Genomic DNA, 23962 nt, shown 5'->3' on the forward strand with positions numbered 1-23962 from the left:
TGTGATTGTTAGCACTGGTTCTAGATGCAAATATGCTATGGCTTGACCACAAAACCACTGTTTCTGCCCCACTTTGAACGCATTTTCCAGAAATGATGAATATGTGGTGATTCTTCATGAATACTCATGCCTGGATCTGATTTGTGAGATGTTTGAAGGGTTACTGTGGCTTTGTAATTGAGATTTTTTTTTTACTTGGGAAGTAACTTTTCTTCCCACAACCATTGTGGTTACCTAGCAACAGGGAACAGTAGAACAGTAACAGGGATTCTGAAGCTAAGGAATGGGGATAATTGATGTCTGTCCTATGGACAGGGTACACCACTGGGCCTGGGCCTGACTTGAGATGGGAGAATGTTATAGCAGGAAATCCGTGGCCCCAGGGTCAGAAACCCCGGAAAGAAGCAGGTGAGTTCCCACCTCCTTCTGTCCCAAAAGAATTAATGGGGATTTCTAGATAAAGTAGATTTTACTTAGTGCTTCAAAGAAAACCTTTATTTAAAGTCTGGGGAAAAACGTCAAACAGACTTTGCACCTTATCCTGAAAAATGACCCCTTGCTTTGAATGGTGCTTTCATAGGGCAGGGTCTACACACAATAGGTGTTCAATAAATATCTGTTGAATGAATAAAATGTTCATTACTTCCTCTTCTCAAAATCACATACTCACCCTGACCATTTTATTGGCATGGGGAGGGAAGAGTGAGCCAGCCCTTTATTAGAACCACTGTAATGAAATGTCACCTTCACTGCTCCCTTGCCAGGAGACAGATATCCACAAAAGAAGCTAGGTCATTCCAACTCTCCTCAAATAAAAACCCAAACCAACTCTGGCTACAAATATGGCAGTAAAATTCATCTCCATAATTGATCTAGAGCTAATTGCTGAAAAATTCACATGTTGGCACAATATACATTTCCCCTTCAAATGTAGAAATATCTGCTACTTAGCATTTTCTGTTAAGCCTGGAATGGAGATGACCATACCTCCTCTGTAGAAAGAGCTGGATTGTGATGGGTGGTATCCTGTGATATGTACACACGTAACTGTAGCTCTGCTTAGTTAGGATTTAAAATGTATTTTCATTGCATGAAATGTGTGGGCTTTGCTTTTATTCTTTTAACCTCAAGTCTGTGGTCCATAGATACTGTGGGAAATTCACAAATCCCCCCCAAAATTTTATGTGAAATGTTGTTTCTAATGTGCAAAAGGTCTGTGACTTTCAAAAGATTAATAGTCTTCAGGAGGGAGGGAGTCTTTTGTCTGATAAAGAAAATGAAATTTAGCAAACTCTCATTTTCTTTTAATTTCCCTGAACACAGCACCTGAAGAGATAATATGTCAATGTGCTGACAATTGGAGAGGTGAACATAATGTTACTGAATGGAGAGAAAATGCCCTGTGATTAACAACTTTGAAATGAATAGCCCAGTGTACAACCAGCAGGGAAGCCAAGTGAAAAGCAGGACTTTTCTCTCACTGCAAATTATCATTGGTGTTTTTGTTTTCCTGGTATATGGAACTGAGTGTTCTGTGCAAGTAGAGTGCAGGGCTTTGAGGTAGGACACAGCCAAGTACATACTACCTTGGTTAACCCTTAGGTGGGTTCAATTCAGCTCATTTACTTCCAAGCAGGAACAAACTGGCCCCATGTACCTGGTTGTCAGCCCTACTTTTCTCTCCCTCCTTCTCTTCTCTTCTCATGCCCTTGAGACAAATCTTTACAGTTCATAGAAACCAAATGGGAATTTGCTTCTATGCTGGTCTAAGAAAAGAGAGTTAGACCTTGGATGTGATTAACCTAGGGAATAAAAAAAGGCATTTTCCCAGGAAATTCTTTCCCATGAGATCTGGGTGTTCAATAGCCATATTTCCAAACCAGTTTTATTAAAATCTTGTATTCACGTGGACTAAGTGGTACCTGATTACTACTCCAACATACACACACACACACACACACACACACGGTAAAAAATTTGGAAAACAGAAGGATATTTCACTTAAAGGGAGAAAATATTTATCTTCTTATAAATTACTGAGAAAAAATGACTATAAAGCTGAAATGTCCTATTAATACTCCCTGCAGATAGAAATTAAAAGGATTTTCTCAGTTTTTCCATGAACCCCAAGGTAAAACAAAAACACTGCAATAAAAACAAGCTTCATAAATACATTTGTTAATTCTCATTTGTTTTCTCTCAAGGCTAATAGGCTTTCTAAAGCTTTTTTTCTCCTGAGTTATGCTAGAAACATGACTTGTACTGTGTATGCTGAGTAGCCATGGTTACTCTGAGGCCATGACTCATGACCTTTAAATATTATTGTCAGGCAGCCAAAGCTCCCTCACTTTTAAATCAGTAGTTTTGTTTCGGGCATTATTAAAAGAAGGTGGTTTCAAATAGTGTTTTCTCTCATATATTTGTGGTACATCTGAATATGCACATGGGGTACTGTACCCACAAGGTTTTGTATTTTTTTGTTTGGCTTCATTCAGTGACCAAATATTAATTTCTTGCTTGGTATACCATTGGGTGAATAAAAAAACCAACAAAGATATTCCTTGTCCTCTGGGAGGTGTCATTGAGGAGGGCAAAAACATAGGTTGGCAAATAATTATTTACATGATGAAATGTAATCAGGGCTGTAACTCCAAACACTGCTTGTAGACACAGAGACAAGAAACACTTTTGACCAGTAGGATCAAAAAAGCTTCAGGAAGAGGCAGAATTTGAGTCATGGTGTGAAGAATAGGTAGGATTTTCACAGACAAAGAAGGGAGCAAGAGCCTTCTTATCAGAGGAAACAACCAAAGAAAAAGATAAACACATACTCTGAGACCATTGGGTAGTAGAGTTTGATGAGTATCATTTTTGGGAGATGCACTGAGAGAAGGAAAAACTAGTTAGATGGTAAGAGGGGGCAGCTTATTAAGGTCCTTCAAAACCATTTATTGTTTTGCCAAGCAACATGACGACAAAAGTTTCTTTTCCATTTGGTGATAAAGTAGAAAGCATCAAATAGAAAGCATCAAGTAGAAAGCATCAAAATATTGGTTTTTGCTGATTTGGTATGATGAGGGAAGAGCGATTATATCCCTCAGAACCCCAGCGTGTCCTTCCACTGAGTGGGAATCTAATTACTTTTGTTCAATAGTCACTGATTACTTTGCAAACATTTTAAATGGTTTTACATTTTTTGAAAAGTGAAAGGTGTGCACAATAACATGGAAATAAAATAATACATTTCATTATGGAGATAGTAGGTTAAAAAATAATAAAAGTGCACTGGGATTTTAAAGTAAGGCTTATTGGTAGGCAGCAGAAGAACAAGACATTAAGATTGGGGGTTTGCTAAATCATCCATTTGTTCATTCATTCATTAAAAAACATTTATTGACCATCCTAGCCCTACTGAAGATCTAATGAAAGAGTAACAAAATAACAATAGAAAAAAATTCTCTATCTTCAAGAAGTTTGTATCTTCAGTTGGGAGAAGAGATAATATAATTAATAGGCAAATTCCCTAGTATGCTAGAAGGTGATAAGTATAGCAAAGAAAAACAAAACAAGGTGATGAAGATGGATAGAGGGCAGAGAGGTCAATTTTTTTAAAAAGACTTATTTATTTATTTGAGAAAGAGAGAGAGAGTAGTCAAACAGGGGAGAGGGACAAAGGGAGAGAGAGAATCTCAAGCAGACTCCCTACTGAGTGCAGTTAGACATGGGGTTTGATCTTATGATCCTGAGATAATGACTTGAGCTGAAATCAAGAGTTGGATGCTCAACCAACTGAGCCACCCAAGGCACCCTGAGAGGTCAATTTTAAAAGAGGGTGCACATGGTAGGTCTCACTGAGAAAGGATATTTGAAAAAAGACAAGAAGAGAGTGGAAGAAAGTCAAGCAGACAAATGTGGAGTATATGTTCCTAGCAGAAGGACTTGAGATGAAGGCCTAGATAAGGAGATTGAAGAACATTGAGGAAGCCAGCATGACTGATTAAGGATTAGATTAATTCAAAAAGGCGAAGGTGGAACTGTATGGGAGGGGGAAGTAGTGAGTGGGATGGAGTCTTAACAATGGATGGGAAGGGTAAATGGGTAAGACATCTGCAGGACTTCATATGCCATATATAATGGGTTTTGGCTTTTATTCTGAGTGAAATGAGATCCCTTGCTGCATGGTTTTGGGCAAAGGAGTGAAATTTTTATTATGGTAGATGTGTTGAAAATAAAATGTAGTGGGCAAAGATAGAAGCAGTGAGCACCATTTAGGAGGTTAATGCAATAATCCAGGCTAAAGCTGATGGTGGCTTGAGGCTTTAACCAGGGTGTTAGCAGTGAAGATGGTGAGGGTTGGTCAGATACTGGATATATTTTGATTATAGAGCCGAGAGTTTCCTGCTGGTTTGGATATGGATTCTGAGACAAAAAGAGGAGTCAAGGTGTCAGCCTGGGTGAGTGGAAGGATATTGTCATCATCAACTGAGATGGAGAAGACTGCAAACAGAAGATTGGGGGTAGATGTTAGGAATTAGGTTTGGAGATGGTGAAATTGAGATACCTATTGGACATCCCAGTGAAGATGTCAAGAACACAATTGCGTGAATGAATCTGGAATTCAAGGGAGAAGTCTGGAAATGTGTATTTGGCAGTGATTAGCATATCGATGAACTTAAGGCCATGTGGTTGGATGACATCACTGATGGAGTGGATATGAATGTAGGGGAGAGGAAACCTTAAAGCATGCCAAAGGTGAGAGCTCAGGGAGAGGGAAAGAACCATCAAAGGAAATTGAGAGGAAGCAGCAGGTGGGAAGAAGTAACCCTGGGACTTTAGGACGTCCTGGAAGCCAAGTGAAGAGAGTCTATCAAGGAGGAAGTGATGAATCACGTCAAAAGCTGTCGAGTAAGGGGAGATGGGACAAATGATCACTAGATACAGTAATGTGGAGATGGCTGATGAATGAAGTACAGTTTCTGTGGAATAGTGCTTGTGAGAGAGTCTGAATGGAGAGCTGCTTTAACATAAAACAGGAGGAGAGACAGTGAGAATATAACTTGGTTATAAAGGGGGTCAAGCAGAAAGGGAAGGGTTAAGAGGGCTTAAGATGCAGTAAATAACAGCATGTTTGTAAACTACTGGAAATGATCCCAGAAAGAGAGATTGATTGAGAAACAGTGTAGGAGACAAAGAATTCCCCAAGTCTGCTGTTTCACAGGATGATAGGCTTTCTTCCACTTTTTCTTCTTCTTTTTTTAGTTGAAATAAGATATTTTGCAGGTTTTCAGAACAGACTGTACTGTTCAGACTGCTTATTCTCAAGAGAACCTTTAAAGGCTATTTTATCTTCTTTGAGTGAAGTTTACATTCCATCGTTTTGATTTCCTTTAGAAATGTTCAGAAATTGACATTTGGAGGAAATACTTTATGGCAATTATCTTCAGTGTCACAGTGTAAAGATCTGTTTGACCTGCGTGTACAAGTATGTGCAAACTTGAAATAAAGATTTGGAATTCTAAACTCTTACTTTATTTCAGCATCACGTCTGCAAGTTCAGAGTCAAATACACAACAAAGAAACAAAATACCGGTAAGAAATGAAGTTTGCATGGATTTTTTTAAAGCATTACAGTTAATAAAACTGTAACTTCTTTAATTAATGCTGAGATTTTCCTGACATAGTTTTACTTTCACAATTTGTTAGTAAAGATTTTAAAAATAAAACATAGGACACCCTTTTTTCAAGTGGAATGCAGCCAAGTGGGTAGAGTGCCAACTAAGTGATATTACTGGGCTATAGGAAAGTTAGGTGAGCTTGGTGTGGCCTCATGATATCACAGACATCCTGGCTACTCCCAAGTATTTGCTTGTTTGTAAGGAAATTTTGGAATTCAAACAAGGTGTAGTTTGAGTAGATCATATTATGTGGTTTATTTAGGCTAAGGGTTAAATTACAGTCTATTCTAGATATTTCCAATTCGTGCTCTTTCAAGTTAGCTGATGACATACCTAGCTTTGACCCTTAAAGTCTCATCTCTTCTGGAAGCTCTGTTATGCCTTGGGACAGCTAAGTCCTTTTTACCTGAGCCTCGTCTAGTACCTCAGCAAGTGTGAAGGATGTTGAGAAATGCTGCAGCTGCATGTTAGGGACATAGGAGCTCATTACAGTAGTCCTCCACTTTTATGTAAATTTGAGGATTTCCCTTAAAGAAAACATAAGCTAACTGTACTCTCTTGATTCTGTTTTAGTAAGGATCCCCTAGACTCCATAATAGACATTTCTGGAACAATCCTTTCAGTTCTAATGTAGAGGCAGTATGATACAGAGGGAAGTTCACAGAACTAGAAATCAGGCCCGAGTGTCCACCTCCAAGCTGTGTGACCATAACCAAGTCATTTAAACTGTCGGGGTCTTATTTTTCATCCATAAAATCAGGATGATGAGCTTTAATAGTCTACTTCAAATATGATGTTTGGGATATTAAAATGGTTGGTAAAGTAGTGGAGCATAATTGTCTGGAATCGATAGCATTCAAACCTTTGGGCCAGGAGACCACGTTCTTGGATTTCTCAATTTCTTCCTAGATTCAGCTGTTCTGCTCTACCACTCCTAACCCATCTCAGCATCACCAGGTAAGAACAATTGATCTAGTCAAGTACATATCCAGAACCCCACTCCTGCTGTTATTTTTTTTTTCAAAAACATTAACATCTCTTTTCTAAGTTACATTCATTTAGCCTGGCCTCAGACAGACTGGATGTATCTCTCAAATCCATAATTAGCTTCAGGAAGAGGGTTTTTGTTAAAGAAATAGAAGGCAAGGGAGACCGGCTTATACTAGTAGAACATGAATTTTATTAAAAATCTACTTGCTAACTGTAGTCATCATTTAATCTTATATTGTTTTTTTTTAGCTAGCAAAAAAAAAAAAAAAAGAAGAAAGAAAGAGAGAAAAAAAACCCTAATAATAATTTTTTAAATATGTATGTTGGAGCTATTTATAATTCTGTGACCCAGTGAGAAAGTATCACTCACCAGTACCGTGTGAAAACATTTTCTTTTCTCTGCTTAGAACCCTCATGTTAGCAGTTAAATTGAAGTTTTGGAAATGAGAAACTTCAGCTCACCAATCTCTGTTTACTGCCTTTCCCTCTAACAAAGCTAATCAATTAGCACCCCAGAGGTAACCCTCCAGTTGGCCGCATATGACACTGCAAAGGACAAGGTGCCAATTACCACATTTAGGATTTCTGCCCAGGGCTCCCAATTAGCTTCCTGGAGTTCAGAATCTACTGCTTTCAATTTACATTTAATACAGTCTGGAGCCCTGGGGCTGCAAAGTAGCTGGGTCTGCTGTATTCTACTATGTTTTTACATTTCTAAAAGAATACGTTTAGCTGGAGGAGGTTAGGATCAGAGACTCAAAGCCATAAGACATCCACAATTAGTGCTGTCTCCTCATCACATAATTCCTTTTAAATCTTGCAGCCCTTGGAATGGTCACTTAGCAGAGCCAATTGTACTGTGAACCGTAGGAAACCATTCTGCAGGTGGATCTCAGATGCCTCTCTTAAATAGTTCAATAGAAGACATTGAAATAGAAGGATGAAATCTGTTTAATTGTGTGAAGATATCTCGATCCCAAAGCATAAGGAAACATGCTCCACCTATCTGGAGATGGTGATTCCCTATTTGTCTTGACTGCACTGTTTTCTGAATACTGCTTTAATTTTTGGGCTGTTCTGTAAACTGCCTTCTTAGAGCGAGAACTAGCCTTTCGGTGTTCAGCAATGTGTCCCTGGAATAGTCTCTGATACCCAAACAGCACTCAATTAGTACTGTTTGAAAGAGAACAAATGGACTGAGCCCCAGGCATAGTCCTGGGTGATTGACAGATGCTGTCCTTCTGATTCCTTACAGCAGCAGATGGCGGTGGTTTTCAGAATCATCACTATCATACTGACACTTTTGTTCTAATGATTACCCATCTTAGAAATTAAGAAATTGAGATTCAGGGAGCTTGGGAAAGATTTCAGCTATTGAGTGATGAATGGATATGTGTTCACCATACAGTGGGAACTTTCTAGGATAATGAGGTGTTAGTATTCTTAGAAACAGGTCTCACGTGCCAGGTTGTCCCTGTTTACCTGCACCCTATGCTTCTGGGCCCATTGGAAGATTAAAAATGTTATTTAAACTGTTGCCTTTGCTGCATTTTAATATCTTCTGACAGAGAACAGCTAATGCATATAAATCATCTCATTTGAAACTGTTTAGGAAATAAAAATTCTGTTGTAAGGAGTCTTGGCCTGAACCAGATACCTGGCTCAGGATTTCTCCCTCTGAACTATTCCTGACAACGGTGACACATAGAGATGAATTATGTAAAACATATGATGTCACTGGTTATATGGAGTTGCACAGCCACAAGGGAGGATGTGGGTATGAATTCATTAATGCTAGAATATGTATGAAGTATTTCACTCATTGTCCAAAACTAAGCTTATTATAAAACCTCACAAACCATTTAACTTTCAAGCTGTAATTTAGTGATGACTTCATTAAAGAATCCTTATTTTAGGTGCCAAAATATGAAAGCACTTTATTTTTAATTTGCAAGGTCAAATTCATGGCACACTACATAGAAAGTCAGCTTTGCAAAATGACCTTCAAGTAGATGAAAGACTTGCATTTGGTAAACTGGGGAAGGCAAGCAACGTCTTAAGTTGCATCAAATTGTATAAATTCTGGGATCCCTGGGTGGTGCAGCGGTTTGGCGCCTGCCTTTGGCCCAGGGCGCGATCCTGGAGACCCAGGATCGAATCCCACGTCGGGCTCCCGGTGCATGGAGCCTGCTTCTCCCTCTGCCTGTGTCTCTGCCTCTCTCTCTCTCTCTGTGTGTGACTATCATAAATAAATAAAAAAAAAAATGAAAAAAAAAAGATTAAAAAAAATTGTATAAATTCTGTTCTTTTAATACTTGGTATGATATAGAATTATGTTTACAAGAAGAAGGTATATGGTCTCACTCTGATATTTCTAAATTTTAATATTCTAAAATGGCTTGCAGAAAATTCTTCTCATTGAGAAGCAAACTTCCAAATCATTTGTTAGTATATTACTTGTGCTTTAAATGACCATTTCACATGATAAAGGACATATTCTGACTTATTCTTAGAATGAGACCAATAAATAACTGTATTTCTATGTATATTTAAATATAAAGATTTGTGGCTCTTCTAGAAAATGTAATATTCACTCTAATTGGTAAGAAATGATGTCTCAGGACTTTTTGTTTGGGGTTTCTTTCCTTCCTCTGTTTTCTCCCTCCCTCCCTCCCTCTCTTTCTTTCTTTCTTTCTTTCTTTCTTTCTTTCTTTCTTTCTTCTTTCTTTCTTTCTTTCTTTCTTTCTTTCTTTTCTTTTCTTTCTTTCTTTCTTCTTTCTTTCTTTCTTTCTTTCCTTTCTTTTTCTTTCTTTTTTCTTTCCTCTTTTACTAGAAGCAAACTTGACAAACTTGAAGTGTACAAGTTCATGAATTTTGACATATACATACAACTCAGTCAAGAGAATGATACTATCCATCACCTCCAGGAGCTTCTAATGCTCCTCTGTAATCCCTCTCATCCACTTCTCCCCACCTGCCTATAGACCATTCTCAAGGAAGCACTAATCTGCCTTGTGTCACTGTATATTATTTTGCATTTCCTTGAGCTTTATATAAATGGAGTCATATAGTATGTACCCCTTTTACCAGTTTCTTTCACTTAGCAAAACTATTTTGAGATTCATCCATGTTGTAGTGTGTATCAATAATTCCTTTTTATTGTATTGAATGTATCCATTTGTTTATCCCTTCATCTGTTGGCTGACATTTAGATTATTTCCAGGGTTTGACTCTTATAAGCTGCTATACACACTCATGTAGGGCAGCCCCAGTGGCACAGTGGTTTAGCGCCGCCTGCAGCCCGGGGTGTGATCCTGGAGACCCGGTATCGAGTCCCATGTCAGGCTCCCTGCATGGAGCCTGCATCTCCCTCTGCCTGTGTCTCTGACTTTCTCTCTCTCTCTGTGTCTCTATGAATAAATAAATAAATAATCTTAAAAAAAAAACTTTAAAAAAATAAACACTCACGTACAAGTGTTTGTGTAGACATATGCTTTCTTTTCTCTTGGGTGAATACCTAAGAGTGAAATGATTGAATCATTTGGCAAATATACTTAGAATTTTCTTAAAAACTGTCAAACTGGTTTTCAAAGGAGTGGTTTCATTTTACATTTCCATCAGCTGAGTAGGAGAGCTTCAGTTTATCCCACATTTACTCTCTCTGGTAGGGTCAGTCTTTTAAGCTTTAGCCATTCTAATAGTTGTAGTAGTATCTTATTGAGCCTTTTAATTTGTATTTCTTTAATAGTTAATGGTGCTGAGCACCTTTTCGTGTGTTGATTTGTCATCTTCTTATTTGGTGAAGTATCTATTGAAATCTTTTGTCTCTTTTTAATTTGTTTATTTTTTATTATTGGATTGGAGTTATTTATGTATTCTAGATACAAGTAATTTTTCAACTACTTTCTCAAGTCTGTGGTTACTCTTCTCGTTCTCTTAGCAGTGTCTTTTGAAGGGCAGGAGTTATTAATTTTTATGAAGACTAATTTATCACTTCGTAGTTTCATGGATCATGCTTTTGGTATCTGATCTAAGAAATCTTTGCCCAAGGTCACAAATGTTTTCTCTTGTTTTCTTTCAGAAGTCTTATAATTCTAGTTTGCACATTTAGGTCTATTGATTGATTTTGAGTTGTCCTTAATGATGACTCAAAGCTGTGTCTTTCTTTAGGAATTTCTCTCAGCTGAAAAAGCTTTGCTACCCCAGTGTCCTCCCTCTTCATGGAATCATCCTGCATCCAATGACTGGTTGATGCAGGGCCATAGGACCAGCTCTCCTTCCTCAGATCAAGAACTATTCTGAAAGGCCAGACCTGATCCACAGCCCCCATAGAAACACTGAGGCTACTGTCACATTCCTGCTTTCCTCTTTTTAGGTGTTGCTCCCAAGAGCCACCTCCAGTAAGCTGCTCCCCAGGGACCCTAACCTAATAGAATCACAAAGTCAAAATAGATCTAACCTAATGCATAACGTTTTGCAAATGGAAATTCATAGGAAATGAGAAACAGCCACTGTACTGTCACTTAGGGCAAGACAAAAGATGAACAGGTACTGTCATTGTAATTTTGATAGCCCTTCAGAGAAATATTTCTTCATAGAAGAGATTTAATGAATATATGCTCATAGACTTTCAGGAAGAAAAGTCTTTAATAAAGCATGATAGGGCCTGGGAAGCTCGATGCTTGAGCGTCTGCCTTTGGCTCAGGGTGTGATGCTAGGGTCCTGGGATTGAGTCCCGCCTCAGGCTCCCTGATCCCTCTGACTATATCTCTGCCTCTGTCTCTGTGTCTCTCATGAATAAATAAAAAATATATATATTTTTTAAAAAAGCATGATAATGTCCATTTATTTGATCTAAAAAAATTGGCTTTTCCCCAGAAAAGAACACAAATATAGAAATTGAATCTTCACTTCTGGGGATATCTGCTTGTTATCTAACTAGTATCTAACATTACTGTATCTGGAAGAGTAACGTTATCTCCTCAAATGCTAGAATGTGAGACGTTTGTTGCTGTTTTTACCCATTGTTCAGCCTTTCATATAGTTTCTTTCATGTTAAGATCTTGCAATAAATGAGAGGCTGATTCATATCATATTCTCCACCACCCATCCTCACGCTGTATAATCATCTCAAGTTTCACCTAACCTAAATTGTATAGACCAAGTGCCATACATAAGCAACTTCAACAGATTTCAGGTCAAGTAGTGCATAGAGTGGTGGTAGTGATGGCAGAATTGTAGTTGGTGAGAAAGAGCTTCCTTTCCTTTAGCTTTTATCAAGAAAGATCAAAACTTCACAAGTCATTGCAATTTAATTTGATTAGCATTAAAATTTTTGTATGCTATCAGTTGCAGGTGGCAAATGGCTTAATATTTTATTTATCTAAAGGGTTTATTTCTTCTTCACAACATCCATCCAAGGTGTGATAGAGAGGGACTCTATTCATCAGTTCTAAGAGACCCTCTGGATGGAAACCTCACCTAGGAATGCACTTCTGCAGTCCTGGCAGGCAGCAACAGAAGGAGGGATAAACTGGAAGTTATATGTACCAGTTCTCTTCTCTTCATTAGTTGAAGAAGTCATATGGCTTAAACAGTTTCAAAAGCTGAGGAAGTGAAATCCTATCATGAGCCTAGGGGAATTTTCAAAAATATGTTGGTGGACAAAACTACAGCAATATAAAACTAGTTAAAAAAAAAGAATCAAACTAAGGAAAAGAAAAAGAAATGATATATAGATAGATACAAAATAATTTTCCATTTTAATAAGTTTTATTTAACCTGAGAACAGAAGCCATAAAAAAAGATCTTAGCAGTTCAAAATGAAGTTGGCCAAAGTACTAAGAAGTGTTCTTTAGAAAATGACCCATCATAAGCAATTGGGCCAGATGACCTATTTCACTTTAATTTCTACAATAAAGTATATGTATAAGAAAAAATAAAGTCCTGTTTTCACATGCAAATGTGTTCCTTTATTTAAAAAAAAATGTCAACAGGCAAATTTAGAAAACATGGCACTGCAACAGATTGTTTACAGATAAGATGTTTTTCAGAATTTCCCCACGAGGCATCAGTGGCTGAAGCATTTGAGTGTCTGCAAATTTGTTTCATCAAATGCCTATGACATTTTTTTTCTCCATTTGGCTCCTTTATTTATTTATTTTTTAAAGTATCTTTAAGGTTGATTTATTTATGTATTTATTTATTTATGTATTTGTGTATGTATGTATGTTTAAAGGTTTTATGTATTTACTCATGAGAGACATACACAGAGAAAGAGGCAGAGACACAGGCAGAGGGAGAAGCAGGCTCCATGCAGGGAGCCCGACGTGGGACTTGATCCCGGGTCTCCAGGATTAGGCCCTGGGCCGAAGGCAGCGCTAAACTGCTGAGCCACCCGGGCTGCCCCTATTTGGCTCCTTTAAATGGCAAAAAGTTTCAAACAACAGGCACTATTGGGGGAAAGCATGCCAATTTGTGCTGTGTACATTTTATTTTCTATGAGGGTAGAAATGTTGAGAAGTCAATATGTATAGAAGGAAGGAAGTTGTTAAATACAAAAATGGGACAGAAATTAAATATATATATATGTAAACAGATAAAGGTTAAGTTCATATATTTAATTTACTTCCAGGCCTACTCTGAATCAGTATTCTGAATAAACTAAAATTTCATGTAAAATTTGCTCAACTTCTCAAACCTGAATGTTTAGATCAGAGGAAAACATGGCAAGGAGGATGTGTGTTTTTGGACCATCTAATCAATCTGACTCTGAGAGCACACTTCAATTACTGTGCTCTGAAGAAAAATACTTCCCAAAACTTCAAAATTTCCCTGAGAGAGGATATCCTCCCAAAAGCCTAAGACAGTTATTCAATCTAGCCTTTCCCAAAGGACTACATCTCCTCAAGACTGGAAAGGTGACCTGGGAGGGAAAAGCACAAGGATGAAGGCTCTTTGGGATTAAGGTTGGCCTCTGGCTGCCCTCAGTCTCATCAGGCAGATTGGATAACATCGGCTTAATTTGTTTTGATAGTTTTGTGAAACTGAAATTTGCTGCTGGGAATAATAGCCCTAGGTCGTCATGTCAATATCTGAGCTATTTGTGTTAGATCAACTATCAGAGTCAATTGGTTATTTCAAAATATGTCTAATAATTTGAATCAATGTGATGTGTTATTTGTACTTAATGAGGTTCAGAGAAATCGAATGTTTCTCTAAGTTTTGATTAGAGTTTGCTTCTTCAAAATGTTGACTCTCTTCTTGGACAAATGTATGCATTAATACACAAGGATGAGAAACTAATTTACCCCCCAAATTCTATATCTTGCAAGAAAACTTACCACTATTTCAAACCATTTATGAAACATTTATAAAGATTGAAATTAAGTAATAGAAAATATTTGTACCATTTATTACAACATGACATTCTTAAAATGTTAAGGTCTCACATAAATCAATGAGGAAAAAATGAGCCCTTTAAACAAAGGACACAAATCACAATTTACAAAAGTCTTAAGACATACAGATATCCAATAAGATGTCCAAATTTGCAAATATCATATGTCCAAATAATAGAAGGCAAAGATGCTAAAAATTTAAAACCTTAGATATCATATTTACCTGTAAGTGTGACAGATATAAAAAGGACTTAGGAGGAGGGAGTCCAAGGCCAAGATGGCAGTATAGGAATATCCTGAACTCATCTCCTCCCACAGACACACCCAATCTATAGCTACACATGAATTATTTCCCTTTGAAAAGATAGGAAAACTAGATGAATTACTCTAAAACAAAGTATCCAAGGATCACTAGACATAGGTAGGAGGGGCAGAAACAATCTTGTAAAGTCCCACCCCCAGTCACAAACACAGGCAGAAACACAGTCTCATAAACCTTTCACCCCTGGCCACAAACAATAGAGAAGAATCTCACCAGACAGGCATGTTACCTGGAGGAGTAAGGCATTGGTGCCCTGCATTGGGCACCCCAGCCCCTGGGATCTATACTGGAAAGATGAGCTGTCAGTATATCTGTATTAGAAAACCAACAGGGCAGATGTTCAAGAATCCCAAAGTGCCAGGGGAAACTGAAATTTCCCCTTTTGGAGGGCTCACATATGGTCTTGCTCCACCCCAAGACCCAATGAAAATATAGCTTGAAAAATACCTAGACTATAACTGAAGGAGAAGGAGATCTTGGGGCTTTGGCTAGGGGCTGGGTGCTAGGAGATGGCTGAGACACTAAGAAATGGAGGCTCTGGGGGAACACCATTGTTGCACTTTCCATGTCCCCTGCTAGTACCAGTGGATGAGCTCAAATACTGCACCCTCCTTTGCCTTAGTGGTACAGCCAACGATGAGCAATTGGGGCATTTGCTGAGGTGGGAGACCACAGCTGGTTGCAGGCTCCCTTGATCCCTGGCTGGGAGAGGTGAGTGTGCACAATTGTGTCATTCTGCTACTCCCAGCCTAAAGCAAGCATGCTCTCAGAGAAAAGGCATTCCTTTGCTGCATTGCTGAAGCCCACAAATGCATAATTTGCCCACTGCCTTTCTAAAATCTTGTCTACCACACTCTTCAGCACCCTTGCTAAAGCCTTGCTAAAGTGTGCATGCAGTTCACACAGGGGACACCTCTTGATCACCTGATGGACTTGAGTGAGTATGGTTGCTCCAGAGCTCCACAAGACTATAACAACAAGAAAGTTCTTGTCAGGCACCACTCTCAGGGTACTGTACAGACAGCATGTTGAAACTCCAGTTTTCCTTGAAAATGCCTATTTTCTTATTCTGGAGCTTCAGCCTGATGAATAGGTTTCAGGTTTACCACATTTCTAGGGCTAAGTAAGTGTATCCAGGGAATGTAAGTAGGAGACACCATCCTTATGTACCCCTTGACATCTCTACAGATCAATAAGACCTTTCAGAAAGGGACTTACACACTTGTCTGGAGCCGTGATTTTTGCAACTCTCGTTCAGGGCACACCTTTAGATCTCCTGGTCTGGAAGTCAGCAGAGTTTACAACTGCCACAGGACCATAGATATAGGCAAACTTTAAAAGCTGATGCTGGTGGGTCTGGTTTCCAATCAACCTGAAACTAGGTGCTAAATGGGATTGCTCCCTTGAATCACTGATAGGTCTTCAAACACACCCCAAAATGGGGACATATCAAGAATAATCCAGGCAGTTAAGATAATTACAAAAGTTCAAGAGGCAACCAAGAGCTGCAAGGTTAAAGGAGAAGGATTAACACCTTCGTGAAGTTACTCCTTCAAGACCAAGAGATAGAACTGTTCTGCCTATTCATAAAAACAAACACAAAGAGTCAAGCAAAAAGAGGGAGTAGGGAAATATATTTCAAAAAGAACAAGACCTTAGTGATATGGAGACAAGTAACCCACCTGATAAATAATTCAAAGTAATGGTCCTAAAGATGCTTACTGAAATCAAGAAATGAATGGATTAATGAAGTGAGAACTTCAACAAAGAAAGAGAAAACCTAAAGTACTGAAGAGAAGTCAAAGAGCTGAGGAAGACAATAACTAAAGAGAAAAAATATGCTAGAGGATTTAATAGCAGACTGGATGAAGTAGAAAAATGGATTAGCGAGCTGGAAGACAAGGTAGTGGAACTCACCCAAAGCAGCAAAAAGACGAGTTTTTAAAAGTTAAAATAACTAAGGGACCTTTATAACAACATAAAGCAGAATAGCATTCCCATCATAAAAGTGCCATTAGGTGAAGATAGAAAGGTGTAGAAAACTTATTTGAAGAAATAAATGATAGATGAAAACTTCCCTTACCTAGGAAAGGAAACAGACATCCAGGTCTAGGAATTCAAGAGAGTTTCAAATGAAATGAACCCAAAGATAGCCACACCAAAACACACTAAAATAAAAATGTCAACAGTTAAAGATGAAGACAGAGTCTTTTTTTTAAAGATTTATTTATTTTTATTTATTTATGATAGGCATAGAAAGAGAGGGAGGGAGGCAGACACACAGGAGGAGGGAGAAGCAGGCTCCATGCCGGGAGCCCGACGCGGGACTCAATCCCGGGACTCCAGGATCGCGGCCCGCCCAAAGGCAGGCGCCAAACCGCTGAGCCACCCAGGGATCCCCAAGACAGAGTCTTAAAAGCAGCAAGAGAAAAAAAAAATGTTATGTACAAAGAAAACCCCAGAAGGCTATCACCAATTTCCTCAGCAGAAACTTTGCAAGCCAGAAGATAATGGCTTATGATATATTCAAAGTGATTTAAAAAACCCTAAAAGAAAAACAGAAACTTCTCACCAAAAATATTCTACCCAGAAAGTTTACCATTCATATCTGAAGAAGAGATAGTTTTCCAACAGGCAAAAGGGAAAGGAGTTCATCGCTACTGAATTGGCCTTACAAGAAGTATTAAAGGGACTAGTTTAAGCTAAAAAGAAGTGATAACTTGTTAAAAATAAGAAAACATAAAAAAGTGAAAATCTCCCTAGAAAAGGTAAACATAGTGTCAAGCTAGTAGATTAACCACTTATAAAGCTTTAAGAAGATTAAAACAAAAGTAGTAAAATTAACTAAAATTATAATTAGTGAAGTGGTACATAAAATAAAAATATGTAAAAAGTGATATCAAAAGCATCAAATGTTCAGGGAGCAAAAATGTAAAGTTTAGGAATATGCTTAAATTTAAATTGTTATTAATTTAAAATAGACTGTTAGATATGTAGGATGATATATGTGAAACTCCTAGTAACCACAAAGCAAAAGTTTACAGTATATATATAAAAGAAAATGAGAAAAAAATCTAAAATAACACTAAAAATGTTATCAAACCAGAAGAGGAGAGTGAAAGAAGAAAGAAACTACAAAAACAGCCAGATAACAACTAACAAAATGTCAATAAGTACATACCTATCAGTAACTACTTTAAATGAAATGGACTAAATTCTCCAATCAAAAGACATAGAGGGCTAAATCAGTTAAAAACAAACAAACAAAAAAACAAGACACATCTGTATACTGCCTACAAGAGATTCACATCAGACACACAGACACTGAAAATGAAGAGATGAAAAAAGATATGCTGTGGAAATAAAAACAAAAAAAAAGCTGGTGTAGTTATAGTCATATCAGACCAAAAGAGACTTTAAAATAAAGATTGTAATAAAAGACAAAGACAGGCACTACATAATGATGAATAGGTCAGTTCAGTATAAGAACATATAATATTTATGAATATTATACACCCAACATAAGAGCACCAAAATATATACAGCAAATATTAACAGCCCTAAATGGAGAAATTTCCTGTAACTCAATAGTGGTAGGGCATTTTAACATCCCACTTACATCAATGGATGGATCATCCACACAGAAAATTAACAAGAAACATCAGCCTTAAGTGACACACTAGACCAAATGGACTTGATAGATATATGCACATAAAACATTCCATCCAAAAACAGCAGGATACATTCTTCTCAAGTGTACAAGAAACATTTTTCAGGATGGATCACATGATAGGCCACAAAATAAGTCTCAATGAATTCAAAAAGACCGAAGTCATATCAAACATTTTTTTCAGATCACAATGGTATGAAACCAGAAACCAAATAGAAGAAAACTGAAAAAACTAAAATACATGGGGATTGAACATGTTACTGAAGAACTACTGGGTCACAGAAGAAATCAAAGGAGAAATAAAAAAAGTAGCTAGAGATAAATGAAAACAGAAATGTAACATACCAAAATCTATGGGATGAAGTAGTTCTAAGAGGGAAGTTCATAGCAATGCAATACAGGCCTACCTAAAGAAACAAAAGAAATCTCAAATAAACAATTTAACTTTACACCTAAAGTAACTAGAAAAAGAGGAAGGAATGAAGCCCAAAGTTGGTAGAATGAAGAAGATAATAAAGATCAAAGTGGAAAGAAATGAAATGGAACCTATAAAGATAACGGAAAAGACTAATGAACTAAGAGCTAGTTCTTTGAAAAGATAAACAGAAATGATAGTCTTTACTCAGACTTTTCAAGAAAAAAAAGAGAGATGGCTCAAATAAATAAAATAAGAGACAGAAGAGAAGTTACAACTGATATCACAGAAATATAAAGGATATACAGAGACTACAATGAACAAGTATATGCCCATAATGAATAAATTTCTAGAAATTTATAATCCTCCAAGACTGATTCATGAATAAATAGAAAACCTGAAGAGATCTACTACTAGTAAGGAGATTGAATCAGTAATCAGAAGCCTCTTAAAAAGTAAAGGTCCAGGATCAGATGGCTTCACTAGTGAATTCTACCAATCATTCAAAGATTTAATACCTGTCCTTCTCAAACTCTTGCAAAAATTTGAAGAGGAATGAGAGCTTCCAAGGTCATTTTACTAGGCCAGCATTACCCTGATACCAAAACCAGAGACTAAACACACACACAGAAATTATAGGCCAATATCCCTGATAAACACACGTGCAAAAATTCTCAGCAAAATTTTAGCAAACTAAATTCAATAATACATCAAAAGGATCATACATCATGATCAAGTGGGATTTATTCCAGGGATGCAATGATGCTTCCAATCCACAAATCAATCAATTTGATAGACCCATTTAACAAAATGAAAGATAAAAACTGTATGATCTCTCAATATATGCGGAAAAAACATCTGACAAAATTGAACAACCAGGGCAGCCCCGATGGCCCAGCAGTTTGGCGCCGCCTTCGGCTGGAGTGTGTTCCTGGAGACCCGCATCGAGTCCCACGTTGGGCTCCCTGCATAGAGCCTGCTTCTCTCTCTGCCTGTGTCTCTGCCTCTCTCTCTCTCTCTCTCTTTCTCTCTGTCTGTCATGATTAAATAAATAAAATCTTTAAAAAAATCGACAACCATTTATGATAAAAACTCTTTACAAAGTGGATATGGAGAATGTACCTCAATATAATAAAGGCCATTTATGACAAACACATAGGTATTAGCATAGTCAATGGTGAAAAGCCAAAAGCTTTTCCTCTGAGACCAGGAACTAGACAAGGATGGCCATTATTCCCACTGCTATTCACAGAATAAGTCCTAGCCATAGCAATTAGGCAAAAGAAAGAAATAAAAGGCATATGAATTGGAAAAGACTAAGTACAATTCTCACTATTTGTGGATAGCATGATACTATATACAGAAAACCCAAAGACTCATCCAAAAAACTGTTAGAACTAATAAATGAATTCAGTAAAGTTGAAGGATACAAAATTAGGCAGAAATATGCTACATTTCCATATATTTGTAATGAACTATCAGAGAAATCAAGAAAACAATCTGATTTACAGTCACATCAAAAAGAGTAAAATGGGTAAGAATAAATTTAACCAAGGAAGTGAAAAACCTGTACACTGAAAACTATAAGACACTGATGAAAGAAATTGAATAAGACACAAATAAATAGAAAGATATTTCATGTTCATGGATTGAAAGGATTAATATTGTTAAAATTAACACTACCCAAAGCAATCTATAGATTCAATGCAATCAAAATTCCAATGACATTGGTTACAGAACTAAAACAAAAAATTCTAAATTTGTATGGAACCAGAAAAGACCCCAAATTACCAAAACAATCTTAGGAAAGAAGAACAAAACTGGAGGTATCATGCTCCGATTTCAAACTATACCACAAAGCTATAGTAACCAAAACAATATGGTAATAGCATAAAAACAGATACATAGATGAATGGAAGAGAATAAAGAGCCCTGAAAGAAGTCATGTATATATGGTCAATTTATTTCTGACAAAGAAGGCAAGAATACACAACAGGGAACAAAGCCTCTTCAATAAATGGTATGGGGAAAACTGGACAGCTACATGCAAAAGAATGAAACTGGAATACTGTCTTACACAATATACAAAAATAAACTCAAAATAGATTAAAGGTTTGAATGTAAGACCTGAAACTTTCAAACTTCTAGGAGAAACAAAAGGGATAAGCTCCTTGATATCAGTCTTAGTGATTTTTTTGGGATCTGACTCTAAAGGCAAAGGAAATAAAAGGAAAAATAAATAAATGGGACTACATAAAACTAAAAAGTTTCTGTACAGGAAAGGATACATCAATAAAACAAAAGGAAACCTATCAAATAAGAAAAAATATTTGCGAATTATATATCTGACATAAGGGGTTAATATCCAAACTATATGAAGAACTCATACAACTCAATAACAAAATATCTGATTAAAAACCGGGCAGAGGATCTGAATAGGTATTTGTTCCAATGAAGAATACAGATGTCATAGGCACATAAAAAGATGCTCAACATCATTAATCATCAGGGAAATGCAAATCAAAACCACAATGAGATATCATCTAATACTGTTAGAATGGCTATTATGAAAAAGATAAGAAATGACAAGTGTTGGCAAGGATGTAGAGAAAAGGGAACTCTCATGCTCTGTGGGTGGGAATGTAAATTGGTGTAGCCATTATGAAAAACAGTATGGAGGGTCTTCAAAAAATTACAAATAGCAGTTCCACATGACCTAGTAATTCCACTGCTGGGTATCTGTCCAAAGAAAATGAAAACAGTGAATCAAAAAGATACATGCCATCTCTGTGTTCAGGAGGGCAGCATTACTTACAATAGTCCACATATAGAAACAACCTAAATGTCCATCAGTGGATGAATAGATAAAGAAAATGTGGTACATATATGCAATGGAGTATTATTCAGCCATAAAAAAAGAAATCTTGCCATTTGGGCAACATGTACGGACCTTAAGCTATTATGCTAAGTGAAATAACTCAGACAGAAAAAGATAAATATCTTTTGATTTCACTTTTACATTAGATCTAAAAAACAAAACAAACAAAACAAAATAGGACCCAGACTCCTGGATATAGAGGACAGATTGTGGGTTTTCATAGGGAATGAAGGCTGGGAGTGGGCAAGATGCTTGAGGAAGATTAATAAGTACAAGCTTCCAGTTATAAAAAAAATAGTCGTGGGGATATAATGTACAGCATGGAGAATACAGTCAATAACATTGTATTAACTTTTTAAGGTCACAGATAGTCACAATAAACTGGATTTATTGTGGCCATTTAGCAATGTACATAAAATGTCAAATCACTTTATTGTATGCTGAAACTAATAAAATATGTCAATTATATCTAAAAAAAGTATTGGAAATATCATTACTGGCAAAATTGTAATAAAACTATGATTCTTATGTACTGTTGGTAGGAGTGTTAATTTGGGGGATGTAATCAGAAATATGTATCAAGCATATATACTCTTTAAAATCTAGTAAACACTTTTCTCATTTATATTAAGAAAATAAAAAAACAAGTCCACAGGATGTATAAATATGCTTATTACAGGGTTCTCCAATTGTAGGGAAAACTATATGCATGTAGTAAAATTTATTGTGATCTTTAAATATACGGTAATTTTAAAATCAGAAGTTATGGAATATGGGGGCACTTCACTGACTTAGCAGAGTATGTGACTCTTGATCTCAGAGTCATGAGTTCAAGCTGCACATTGGATGTAGAGCTTACTTTTAAAAATTACAGAATAGAACATCTATCATCATTCAAATTAAAGTTATACCTATGACACATTGTTAATGGCAAATGATTCCAATTTAGCCATATATAACCATGTATAGTGTGAATCAATATTTTATACATTATGCATCTTACAGGTATACACATACAAGGCTAGAAAGTAATGCACCAAATGTGTGGCCTCAGTTTGCTTCGGCTGCCATAACAAAATACCACAGATTGGGTGGCTTCAACAATAGACATTTATTTCTCACAGTTTTGGAGGCTGAGAAGTCAGAGAGATAGAGGTGCTAGCATGGTTAGGTCCTAGCTTGCAGATAGTTGCCTGGTTGCTGTATTCTCATATTGTTGGAGTGAAGAAAGGAAAGATGGCAGGGAGAGAGAAAGAGAGGAAGGAAAGGAGAGAAAGAGAAAGTACCAGAAGGTACTTTTTTCTTTTAACTTTTAAGGACACTAATCCCATCCTGAGGACCCCACTCTGATGACTATGTCTGAATCTTATGGTTTCCCAGAGACCACATGTCCTAATACTATAACATTGGAAGTCAGGACTGACACTTATGAATGAATCTGGGGGGGGGGGGGTGGTGGCAGGGGACACATTCAGTCCACAACACGTGGCAATTTCTGAGTGGTAGGAATCTGGATGTTTTTTCACTTTGTTTTTATACCTTCCAAAATGTCTGAAGTTTTGGGACATAATATAAAGCAAATTTGTGGTACAGAGATGATCTCAATACATCTCTTCTTCCCTTTCTCCTTTCTTATCCTTATAAAATTGAAGTCCACTTTATCTCTCCTCCTTTTCTCAACCTATATCACATTACAAGCTCCTGCAGGGTGAGGAATTTGATTAATTCATCTTTATTCTCCAGAGTTTAGGCCTGGGTCCTACATAAAGGAACTCAAAATATATGTGAATGATTCTCAAGTGTTTGTTTTTGAATAACCAGACATATTGTGATTTTCACTTTGGGAAGAAAATGTTCCTGAATCATACATTTAATGCAAAGGAAAATTAAATTGTAAGATATTTTAAAATTAAATGTAGTTCAGAACATTCTTTGGAAAGGAGCAAGCCCTGTTTTGCTTCCCTCAAATGCCTAAGGAAAATGCTATAAATTGTAGAACAGCCTGCTTTCCCTAGAGGCTCTTTCTACTTGGAATCTTCCTTAAAATAGAAATATCTATGTCCATGGTGACTATATTCTGAATCCTATTAATTTTCCTCCTCCTGAATAAAGCAGCATTTGGGCTTCTTGCCTTCAGATGTGTTCTGACATTCTTTTTTGATGACAAAGTCCCTGAAAATCTAGAAAAAAGTCTCCCATAATAACTTTCTTTGTGGCTGCTTAGCATGTAATGCTGAGGTCCAAATGGCCCAGTATCAAAACTGAGTTGTGGTTTAAAATAAATAATTTAGTATCCACAAAATACCTTTCAAATTTCTCAAGTTCCTAACCCTTAGTATCAAGGAAAATAGTCATCATCACTTACCACCTGGGTCAAATAAACTCAACTAAATTTTTTTACTTTTAAAGTCCCTTTTTGAATAATTGACAGAAGAATAAAGGCATAGTCTAAAAAACTCATTAAAAATGTGATAAAAATCGTAAGTAAAAAAAAATTTGAAAAAAATCTGAACACAGCAAATATCTTTGTTATCTAGTAAAAAATTGTGGCACATAAACATCAGAAAAGATGGGAAAATATGGTTACAAGTACTCTTAACAAAAAAGGAAAG

The 23962-nt window shown here is 36.8% G+C and overlaps 1 protein-coding gene across 12 annotated transcripts in view; it reads left to right on the forward strand.

Annotated features, from left to right (window-relative positions):
* The first annotated feature begins 256 nt into the window (after nucleotides 1-256).
* CCDC192 (coiled-coil domain containing 192) overlaps nucleotides 257-23962 on the forward strand; it is a 217183-nt gene continuing 193477 nt past the window's right edge. For 10 of the 12 annotated variants that reach the window (XM_077911512.1, XM_077911517.1, XM_077911514.1 and 7 more), the window contains exons 1-3: nucleotides 257-408; nucleotides 5538-5589; nucleotides 6585-6632. In XM_077911512.1, coding sequence (XP_077767638.1) covers nucleotides 347-408; nucleotides 5538-5589; nucleotides 6585-6632 — 162 coding nt within the window. In that variant the 5' untranslated portion in view covers nucleotides 257-346. The remainder of the gene's footprint in view (nucleotides 409-5537; nucleotides 5590-6584; nucleotides 6633-23962) is intronic. The other 2 variants (XM_077911516.1, XM_077911521.1) reach the window with 2 other exon arrangements.

Source organism: Canis aureus, chromosome 10 (assembly GCF_053574225.1).
Source record: "Canis aureus isolate CA01 chromosome 10, VMU_Caureus_v.1.0, whole genome shotgun sequence".
NCBI classification, from domain to species: Eukaryota; Metazoa; Chordata; class Mammalia; order Carnivora; family Canidae; genus Canis; species Canis aureus.